At 35.0% G+C, this 12,496-nt stretch overlaps 1 protein-coding gene across 1 annotated transcript; it reads left to right on the forward strand.

Moving 5' to 3' along the window:
* Nucleotides 1–1,205: 1,205 nt before the first annotated feature.
* LOC132714436 (uncharacterized) lies at nt 1,206–2,376 on the forward strand (the record flags this gene model as incomplete). Its single annotated transcript, XM_060697324.1, is given in 2 exon segments — nt 1,206–1,730; nt 2,215–2,376. Coding segments are annotated over 2 exon segments (687 nt in total), but the record flags the coding sequence as incomplete, so codon positions are not given.
* Nucleotides 2,377–12,496: the final 10,120 nt, after the last annotated feature.

Below are 12,496 nucleotides of genomic sequence, written 5' to 3' on the forward strand. Positions count from 1 at the left end.
CTCAAAGACCATTGCATTAAAGGCACATTATGCCTAAGAAACACAGAATTCATTTTGTTCCTTCTTTAGAATTTGGCAAACTTAAGTATTATAACGTTTAAAACAATGGTTTGAGAGCATGCGAGTTGGTTATCAACTGAAAGAAATGTGAAATTATTTGTCATGGAAGCAGCAACATATAAACAAAGTTACATAATAAATTCTGACCTCACACAAAAATAATAAATCAGTGTAACTGTTCTATCTGTCAAAAGGCAACATAGGCAAAAGATAAGGTTCAGAGAATTGGCCAATCAGTAACATTTTTAGAAATTAAAACATGATATCAAAAATAATAATCTTTTGAGAAGTAAAAATGAATGCACTTCTGGGACACTTCATTTTCTGTTGGGTATGTTTTACGGAATTAAATCATGGAGTTTTATTTTAAATGTTTTTAAAAATTTTAAAACTGGGCTTTATGTTTTTTCCCCTTTTAAAATTCCCATTCCATAGTGGGTTTAAACTTAATTATTTTTAATATTAAAAAGGTCTGGGGTTTTCGACCCTTACTTTTGGGGTTTTTTGTTTTAGAACCTGTTTTTTCCCTTTTTTTTTTTGGAAGTAAAAACCCCTTTCCCAAAATTTTAAACTCTGAATAAAATTTGTTTTATGTATTATTTAAAATTTTGGTTGGTGGGTAGTTTTAATCCTAAATTGTAAGGGAAAATAGAAACGTCCCCTTTTAAAACTAATTTGGAAAATTTTAAACTGTAGATTAAAGGGCCGGAAAAACCCCCGAACGTATTATTTACCCCCAATTATTCCCCCTTGGGCCTAAATGGTTTTTTGGGTTTTGTTTTGATATCTGTAACATATTCTGTGCTATATGGCTGTCGAGAAAAGATTTATATTAGAACAAGTGAACAGTCCTCTAGTTTACTCAAAGATGGAAAAAATAAATTACTTCTAGTAACAATATGATTGGACAATTTGAGGTTTTTATTTCTCTAAGCATTATTAGACAAGCATTAATTTTTTAAAAGTAAATTTAAATATAGATACTTTGATTTTCAAATTGAATACACTTTGGCATGATTTAAAATGTCAATCATATTAAATTACAAAAGATATTATCACATTTATAAAAAATGTTTTCATTCAGACTGACCTGTTTCGAAAAATGCTATAATGGCAAGTGAGGAACTGGATAAGATCTGTTTAAGAATTGGGTGCGAGGCTCAAAAGGACTGGAATACTTACAGGAAGGTCTTCAAGAATTTGTTGGAGAAAAAGTACTGCAATGTCGTGATAATACCCTTCAAAAGATAATATCAACATTACCATCTGGATCGGCACAACACTGCAACCAGTGTACAGAAAATAATCTTTCTCCAGAACATTTTAACTCTACGAAGGCATGCAAAAAAGGCACATGTAGCCAAAAGACCTCAAACAACTGTTTTGGAAGCAAACCAGTCGGACGTAGGAAATGTCCTGCAAAAGGCATTTGCAGTAAATTTTACGACGCAATTATAGATGAGCATGCATTTAAAGACCCTTTATGGAAGAACACAGACCCAAGAACGTGGTGTTCGGATCCTCATGGGTGGAGTTATGCAAAATGTTTCCAAACAACTATAGGTCCAGGGACATCAGCTAAAGATACAGATGCTGCTAGTTTGCTGAGCATTATTATAAGCAACAAGTCAATACAAAACTTTGTGGCCAGTTCTAGTTCGTTTTATACGGTAAGTACAGGAAACGGTCAATGATTCATAAATGATTTTAATATTCATCAAAATTCTTAATAATTATAAACAGCAAGTCGATTCAAACTTTGTGACCAGTATTAACCCTCATATTACTAGTTTGTTTCATATGGTAAGTACATATAACGGTTGATGATTTATAAATGATTTTTAAATTCATAAATATACTAAATTAATTACTGAATAGATCTAGACTTACTTTTAAAAAATATAATTTTGCCATTTTATTTTAAAGATAGCCTTGATCGAAATGTAAACGTTTAAATATGATCTCGAGCTGCAGTCTTTCCTAAGTAAGGATTGAACGTATAAAAATCATTAAAACCAAGTATACCCTTACATTGAGCAGAAAAAAATAATGTTCTTTATGATTATACATAAGAATAAAAAGTTAAAGAAGTTGGAATTATGTGTTATGATTTCTTCTTCTTCACAAATGTATATATGATAAAACTTCTTTCAGGCGCGAAACATCCGAAATGAAATTTTACATAGCTCAAAGCTTGAAATCGACGAAACAACTGTGTGTTCCTATTTGGACGCGTTCATTGATGTTCTTCAAGATCCAAATTGTCTGATTAATGACGAGGCGTCAAAGAAAGCGGTTCAAAAACTAAAACGGTAATCAAATTATATATCAAATATGAATTTTGAACTGATTTTAAAGTTTAAAATAGAGTTTTTTCTGCTTTTTTTTTCAAAAACTAGTCCTTATTGGGCCTTTTTTAAAAGGTTTACCTTTCCCATTTCCCTTTAACTTTTTTTTGTATATTTTATTTTTTAAATTTTTTAAATGAGGGGCTGAATAATAATTTTTTTTAAAAAAAAAATAAACTTTTTTTTTTTAGAAAACGACTAGTAAAAAGTTTGCCCATTTTGGCCTTCCGTGTTTTTCATGGTTAAAAAGGGGAAATGTTACTTAAAAAAAGAAAACAAAATGTTTCCCGAAAAATAAATTTTTTAAAGAGATAAATTTTAATAAAAAAAGAAAATTTATAGCTTTGCAGTTTGTTTTATTATAAAAATTTCTAGGGACTATCGAAGTTGAATTATATGAGGAAGGATATATTTTTTTACCATTCATCTTTCCGTCCGCCCCGCTGTCCTCCATAACTTTTTCATGTATGGATGGTGTAAAATATTTTCGTATAAATGTGTAGCATATCGGAACAATGTGTCATGTATAAGATATGGATCCGAAACTTAAAGGTCAATGTCACACTCTAATTCAAAGGAAATTATTACATAGAATGCAATAAATAAGTTCCATTTGCCATTCAGTGAATCAACGTGATGCAATACAGAATAGGTATTTAAGCATTAAAGAAATAGAGAATATATAAACAACCGAAAAGATTATTGACTTGTGATGTTTACTCAATTTACGGTTGTTAACTTAATAAAAATCTGTTTTCTTGTTTTTTTAGAAGTAACTTAACGGTTGTCTGAAATAACTCTATTGCATTTCGTATCACCGAACTGATAAATATAAATATACATGTTTCACGCGATTATGCAAAACTCCTTAGAAATCATTTAAATAGATGTCGAGTAATATTACTCATTAATGGGTGCAAAACAGTTTTACACCATTCACTTTCCTCCATCTGAAGAATAGGTTGTGTGAAGTCTATTTTATGCATACACACAGAAGTTAAATCTTAATATATTTAGAAACAATTCTTTATAACGTGTATATTATATTGTCCAAACAAATTGTCAAAGAAGCGTATTTTCTCTTGCTTACACATCACATTCCATAACATAAGCTAGCAACCCTTCTAATAAATACACTTTAAATTTCATTATTCTTTTGAACGCATCCATTGCAGACTTGTACAATATAAATGATGTGAATGTCATAAAGAAATTTTGCTTTCTGTTTTAAGCTTCACGAATAATAGGCGAAATTCGTTGTCTATCGTAGACAGAAATGCCTACAATGTTATTCCAGCTTTTTGATAAAATGTGATGCATGCAATAAATTAAAGATTTTAAATGAGAATTTTGTAAAGGTCTATGTTTAACCTTTTACCCCATGAGCATATTGTGAAAAATGGCCGTTTTCATTGAGAAGCCTCCTGTTACAAGGTCAAACTGCTATGAAACTATGAAAAATGTTTCAATACTGATGAAACTTGGCAAAAATGTTGACTAGACCACAGCCTCTGTAACAGCATGATCAGTCGTAAATTACCTGTTACCATGACAACGGCGGGACGTCTCACAATTGCCCAAAATCGTTTTTTTGATTTTTTTCCATCAAAACTTATTTCAAAGTGCTGTAACTTCTCAATGAATTGAGATAGAGTAAAAAAGGGGGCAAAAAGCCGTCATAACACGTATATATAAGGGACAATGTTAAATTTCCCAATTCGAGCAGAAAGTTAGAAAAAAGATAATATTTAGCACTTGCTGAAGTTCCCTCATGTCTCTGTTCTCTAAATACTTTAGTCAAGACCACCCATCATCACTGCTCTCAGCGTGCGGATATCACAGTAACCTTTGTTTGTTTTTAAAACTTTAAACGACAACATCACCTACGCCACCAACACAACCATTAAGACCAACATCATCACTGTTCTCAGCGTGCGGATACCACAGTAACCTTTGTTTGTTTTCAAAACAGTCAACAACAACATCACCTACGCCACCAACACAACCACTTAGACCATTGTTATCACTGTTCTCAGCGTGGGGATACCACAGTAATCTTTGTTTGTTTTCAAAACTATAAACAACAACATCACCTACGCCACCAATACAACCACTAAGACCACCATCATCACTGCTCTCAGCGTACGGATACCACAGTTACCTTTGTTTGTTTTTCAAAAACTGTACACAATAACATCACCTACGCCACCAACACAACCACTAAGACCACTCATCATCACAGCTCACAGCATGCTGATACCACAGTAACCTTTGTTTGTTTTCAAAACTGTACACAATAACATCACCTACGCCACCAACACAACCACTAAGACCACTCATCATCACAGCTCATAGCGTGCTGATACCACAGTAACTTTTAATTGTTTTCAAAACTGTCAACAACAACATCACTTACGCCACCAACACAACCACTAAGACCAATATCACCACTGCTCTCAGCGTGCGGATACCACAGTAACTTTTGTTTGTTTTCAAAACTGTAAACAACAACATCACCTACGCCACCAACACAACCACTAAGACCACCATCATCACAGCTCTCAGCATGCAGATACCACAGTAACCTTTGTTTGTTTTCAAAACTGTAAACAACAACATCACTTACGCCACCAACACAACCACTAAGACCACCATCATCACTGCTCACAGCGTGCGGATACCACAGTAACCTTTGTTTGTTTTCAAAACTGTAAACAACAACATCACCTACGCCACCAACACAACCACTAATACCACCATCATCACTGCTCTCAGCGTGCTGATACCACAGTAACTTTTGTCTGTTTTCAAAACTTTAAACAACAACATCACCTACGCACCAACACAACCACTAAGACCACCATCATCAATGCTCTTAGCATGCAGATACCACAGTAACCTTTGTTTCTTTTCAAAACTGTAAACAACAACATCATTTACGCCACCAACACAACCACTAAGACCAATATCATCACTGCTCTCAGCGTGCGGATACCACAGTAACCTTTGTCTGTTTTCAAAACTGTACACAATAACATCACCTACGCCACCAACACAACCACTAAGACCACTCATAATCACAGCTCACAGCATGCTGATACCACAGTAACCTTTGTTTGTTTTCAAAACTGTCAACAACAACATCACTTACGCCACCAACACAACCACTAAGACGACCATCATCACTGCTCACAGCGTGCGGATACCACAGTAACCTTTGTTTGTTTTCAAAACTGTAAACAACAACATCACCTACGCCACCAACACAATCACTAAGACCACCATCATCACTGCTCTCAGCGTGAAGATACCACAGTAAACTTTTGTTTGTTTTCAAAACTGTAAACAACAACATCACCTACGCCCACCAACACAGGCACTAAGACCACATCACCACTACTCTCAGCGTGCGGATACCACAGTAACCTTTGTTTTTTTTCAAAACTGTAAAACAACAAAATCATCTACGCCACCAACACAACCACTAAGACCACCATCATCACTGCTCTCAGCGTGCGGATACCACAGTAACCTTTGTTTGTTTTCAAAACTGTAAACAACAAAATCACCTACGACATCAACACAACCACTAAGACCACCATCATCACTGCTCTCAGCATGCGGATACCACAGTAACCTTTGTTTGTTTTCAAAACTGTAAACAACAAAATCACCTACGCAACCCACACAACCACTAAGACCACCATCATCACAGCTCACAGCGTGCGGATACCACAGTAACCATTGTTTTTTTCAAAACTGTAAACAACAAAATCACCTACGCAACCAACACAACCACAAAGACCACCATCATCACTGCTCTCAGCATGCGGATACCACAGTTACCTTTGTTTGTTTTCAAAACTGTAAACAACAACATCACCTACGCCACCAACACAATCACTAAGACCACCATCATCACTGCTCTCAGCGTGAAGATACCACAGTAACTTTTGTTTGTTTTCATAACTGTAAACAACAACATCACCTACGCCACCAACACAGGCCACTAAGACCAACATCACCACTTACTCTCAGCGTGCGGATACCACAGTAACCTTTGTTTGTTTTCAAAACTGTAAACAACAAAATCATCTACGCCACCAACACAACCACTAAGACCACCATCATCACTGCTCTCAGCGTGCGGATACCACAGTAACCTTTGTTTGTTTTCAAAACTGTAAACAACAAAATCACCTACGCCATCAACACAACCACTAAGACCACCATCATCACTGCTCTCCAGCATGCGGATACCACAGTAACCTTTGTTTGTTTTCAAAACTGTAAACAACAAAATTACCTACGCAACCCACACAACCACTAAGACCACCATCATCACAGCTCACAGCGTGCGGATACCACAGTAACCATTGTTTTTTTCAAAACTGTAAACAACAAAATCACCTACGCAACCAACACAACCACAAAGACCACCATCATCACTGCTCTCAGCATGCGGATACCACAGTTACCTTTGTTTGTTTTCAAAACTGTAAACAACAACATCACCTACGCCACCAACACAACCACTAAGACCACCATCATCACAGCACACAGCGTGCGGATACCACATTTACCTTGGTTTGTTTTCAAAACTGTAAACAAAAAATCACCTACGCAACCAACATAACCACTAAGACCACCAGCATCACTGCTCTTAGCATGCGGATACCACAGTAACTTTTGTTTGTTTTCAAAACTGTAAACAACAAAATCACCTACGCCACCAACACAACCACTAAGACCACCATCATCACTGCTCTCAGCGTGCTGATACCACAGTTGCCTTTTGTTTGTTTTCAAAACTGTAAACAACAACATCACCTACGCCACCAACACAACCACTAAGACCACCATCATCACTGCTCTCAGCGTGCGGATACCACAGTTACCTTTATTTGTTTTCAAAACTGTAAACAACAACATCACCTACGCCACCAACACAACCACTAAGACCACCATCATCACTGCTACAGCGTGCAGATACCACAGTAACCTTTGTTTGTTTTCAAAACTGTAAACAACAACATCACCTACGACACCAACACAACCACTAAGACCACCATCATCACTGCTCACAGCGTGCGGATACCACAGTAACCTTTGATTGTTTTCAAAACTGTAAACAACAACATCACCTACGCCACCAACACAACCACTAAGACCACCATCATCACTGCGAATGCAACCTTTTATTGGTTTTCAAAAAAACTAATGTTATATCTAATCATCAACATTACATACGCCACCAACATATTATTAACTACCACTAAAATAGCAATACAATAAAAATTAAATATGATTGCTTGGTTTGACTTTAAGTCTACATTTTTTACATAAAAAATGTAACCTGCATGTGTCCTGGTGGATCAGTCTAAATCGGCATTTAAATATTTTAACAGAATTACTATACGGTGGCACATATTTAGATTCAGTGGTGTAGATTTCCCAGGGGCACGTTTTTGTTTCGCCTTCTTTACAATGGCGGCAACACAAAGTGATCACTTCTCTATCGTCCGTCTGTCCGTCCGTCTGTCCTTCCATCACAAAACTTTTCCGAACTATTTCTCAAAAATTACTAATGCCATTTCATCCACATTTAACAGAAAGAATGAATTATTTATTTTTGTTTGGCATTTTCCAGTTCAATAATTTTGGTGAGAGTTCGGTCCCTTTAATGATATTTTAAGTTTCTCCGGGCTACTTTTCTTTTACCAGGACAATGTATGAAAATTTACAGAATTTCTTGTTAGCTCAAGTACTTGCATATATAAAACGGGATTTCCTGTTGAATGATTTTTACTGAGTTGTGACGTTCAAATTAAACAAGAGCCACCGCCGGGTGGGGACAACGATCTACAAAACAACAATTTTTCTTCAAATTTATATGACAGGCCATATTTAAACATGAAAAAACTCGATTTTGTGTTATTTCAAGCATTTTCATCATTTTTTGTTAATGAGAAAAATAAAAAAATCTACAAAACAACAATTCTTCTTCAAATTTATATTACAGGCTATATTTAAACATAAAAAAAACTCGATTTTGTGTAATTTCAAGCATTTTCATCATTTTTTTTCAATGAGAAAAATAAAAAAATCTACAAAACAACAATTTTTCTTCAAATCTATGTGACAGACCATATTTAAACATGAAAAAAACTCTACTGTGTGTAATTTCAAGCATTTTCGTCATTTTCTGTTAATAAAGGGTCGTATTGATTCATATAACGGGAGAATTTTCAGTGAAAACAGCCATTTTTCACAAAATGCTCATGAAGTAATGGGTTAATAAAGGTTCATATTGATTCATATAAATTATGTCAGATACATTGTCCAATAAATACCGTCAGTTTAACTATTTAATAAAATTGTTTACTGAACGATTGAGTACAAAAGCTAAAATTGTATACATTGAGTGTATCATTATTATTATACGGAAAAATAAACATCTTTAAATCATACAAAATGAAGAAATCCTAAGCGAACATGTGGGGCATTGACAAATTAAAAAAGGATCTGAAATGAAAATATTACATCAATTAGTTGTACAATGTTTGTTTATTTCCGAACCATTTCGTATATATGTTCTCTAGATAATAAAATTATTCAAAATAGTTAAATTATATAGGGCACCAAGAATTACAAAACCTAATAAATTTGTTATGAAAACTAATGAAAGTGCAATTGTCTTCAGTGATTAATTTTTATTGAGATATTCATTCATTTCTAAGTCGAAATCAGTTGTTTACTGATAAACTGTAAAACTAGACACAACAAACACAATGTTTTATAAGTAAAACGTTTATAGGTATATTACACTGATATGAATTTTTTACATTACAGTTAAAAAACAACACAATACACATAAGCCAGGGTGACACAGAGTCATTCCTTGAGAACAGAAAAAAAGCGTTAACTGAACTTGACCAAAGAACAGCAGAGTCATTGCGTAAACTCGACGAGAAAGCATTGGCTGTACTACATAAATTAAAACAAGATGTTGGTGAATTGAAGGATGCCACTTTAGCTGATGTTGAAAACGCTCGAACATCGTTAAAGCAAACACTTTCTGAAGAGAGAAGTGATGCCATATCTAAAATAAACACAGCCTGGGAACAGGCAAACCAAGACATTGCTGGGAAGACAACTGATGGTATATCTGATATAAACAAAGCTGGGGAACAGGCAAAACAAGACATTGCTGGGAAGACGTCTGATGGTATATCTGAAATAAACACCGCCGGGAAACAGGCAAAACAAGACATTGCTGGGAAGACATCTGATGGTATATCTGAAATACACATAGCAGGGGAACAGGCAAAACAAGACATTGCTGGGAAGACGTCTGATGGTATATCTGAAATAACTACAGCTGGGGAACAGGCAAAACAAGACATTGCTGGGAAGACGTCTGATGGTATATCTGAAATAAACACAGCCAGGGAACAAGCAAAACAAGACATTGCTGGGAAGACGTCTGATGGTATATCTGAAATAAACACAGCTTGGGAACAGGCAAAACAAGACATTGCTGGGAAGACGTCTGATGGTATATCTGAAATAAACACAGCCGGGAACAGGCAAAACAAGACATTGCTGGGAAGACGTCTGATGGTATATCTAAAATAAACATAGCCGGGGAACAGGCAAAACAAGACATTGCTGGGAAGACTTCTGATGGTATATCTGAAATAAACACAGCCGGAGAACAGGCAAAACAAGACATTGCTGGGAAGACGTTTGATGGTATATCTGAAATAAACACAGCCGGGGAACATGTAAAACAATATATTTCCGATGCAAAACACGATATTGATGGACAGAAAAGTGCAGCTGTCTCTGATATTTGTAATGCAAAAGAAGACGTTTTATCTGCCATCGCCAAGGCTGGTGCAGAAACAAAAGAAGATGTTTTAAGGGGAGCTTGTGGTGCTCGGTCTGATATGAACGGCCTTGTTGTTTCCAAGTCACGCAAGGTTCGTTTTCAATAATTCACATTTACTAATTAAACCTACTCTGTCAAGTGCATTGTCTATGTGTAACAATATTTTCCAGTTACACTTTAAATTGTAGCCTTTATTTGTTTATTTGTATTGGTAAGGGTTAACGTCGCTAAAAACAGTAGAGGTCATATAGCGTTTCAGTTTTAGTGATAGAAAAAGACATCAGATGCCCCTCCCGTGCATTAATTCAGACACGACAGGGCACATGAGTAGAACAAATGACGTTCCAGAAGCTTGCTTGCGAGCTTCTTCAAATGAAAGAATCCAAGGTCCCTAGTAGAAGTTGAAGCAAAACGGTTTGGGGCAAGGCATTTGAAGTCAACATTCAAAACAACTCTGCCTCTGACACCCTTAATTGCTCTTGAAACGCCATTAAGAAAAAAATAGGGCGATATATGCTTTCTCATCTTATAATTACAGCAATAATGGATATATATAGAAACAAAACTCATTCTGTTTCTTATTCAAAAAAACTATTTGGCACTTTCTTTATATTTATTTGTGTTTTGCTGTAAAATACTACTTAAACTATGTTACCCAAAGGCAGGACTCTTTTAGACACCGGCATCATAATTAATGTCACATTTTAAATTATCACAATGCGATGAAAAAAGGTTGATGTAGACAAAATTTCATGCAAGAATACTAATATGATTATATATAAATAAATGTAAATAAATCTAAGTAAAGAAAGTGACTGCAGGGCAGGGCAATGTTGGTCTCAGTGAATGATTTACTTTAAAAGGTCAACTACGCATTGGTATATGCAGTATATCAAAACACTGGACAGAAGAAAACTTTAATGTTTTTCCTTATATAAGTCAATATAATTTAATATCCCCCTGGGCGGGAAAAACTGTGTTAGATAATACCGGTTATCTTGTCTATTGGTAAAGTAGTTTACAAAAAGATGCGTTAAAGACTTTGTACTAAACAAATCTATGCAAACTAAATGGCAACCAGGACTAGGTCAGTCATTTTGGCCATAACGGCATAACAATTGTATAGGTCAACTAGGCAATGCTACAAAAAGTATATAGTTAATTGACCCCTGATTAGAGACAAATTTTAACCCGACGGTTATACTATTTTTAAAGTTTGTAGAGCGTTTGAGGGTGATGATACATGTCAAATGTCTTATCTCGGGGATTTTTTGTTTCCGAGATGTCTATGACTTGTTTTATTTTGCAACTCTATGCAACTAAATGCGTACCAGAATCGGATCATTGTTGACCCAAGGGTCGTGAATTATAAAACCGTTATAGAGGTCGACTAGGCAATGCTGCATGCCAAATACCTCAGCACTGGTCATTACAGTAACAAATGAAAAATGTGTTGCCCTTAAAAAAGATCAAATAATCTAAGTGGCCTAGCGGCGTGCACAAATCGAGCTCTAGGGTACCCTGTATATGGAACAATACTATCAAAAATTAAAAACCGATACCATTCATTTACTATGACAAAATACTAATTGCCTTACATTTTGAAACAAATAACGCTAAAATGTTTCAATAACAAAAACCCTCCTGAATATCATAAATGTATCTTTCTTTGTTTTTACAGGAATTGCGAATCCGAAAAGAAAAAGTTCAAGGTAAAAAAATCATCTTTTTTATTTTTTCAATAATAACTTGTTTTCCTCTTGAGTTTAAAATTCTTTCTTTATTAAAAAGTTACTGTAGTGGTTAGGCCATCTTTAAATATTGTTTGTTTGTAGCGTTTTGACCCTAATTCCAAGAGGTAGGAAGGCAGGTAGGTTTTGTTTTTTTTAAATATTTTTCTGAAAGTAAAATGTTACAAGACCTGAGCATATAGCAACACACAGTATATAGTCTTCCATGATATACTGAACATGTATTAGATTAAAATATGAAGGAAAACGTATTTCTGTTGATGTTTTCTTTGTTTAATGTTTCAAATAATAACAATGAGACATAATAAATGAAACAATTTTGATGTTAATATTTTTCATTTTTCAACTTTCATCTTAATATCTGGGGAAAAAAGTATAATACTTACGTAGCGCCCATTACGCACAATACGCAATTGCGTATAAAAAAATTCCGGAGGTAAAAA

The sequence above is a fragment of the Ruditapes philippinarum genome, unplaced genomic scaffold (genome assembly GCF_026571515.1).
Source record: "Ruditapes philippinarum isolate M1 unplaced genomic scaffold, ASM2657151v2 ctg6568_1_1_1_1, whole genome shotgun sequence".
Classification (NCBI taxonomy): Eukaryota; Metazoa; Mollusca; class Bivalvia; order Venerida; family Veneridae; genus Ruditapes; species Ruditapes philippinarum.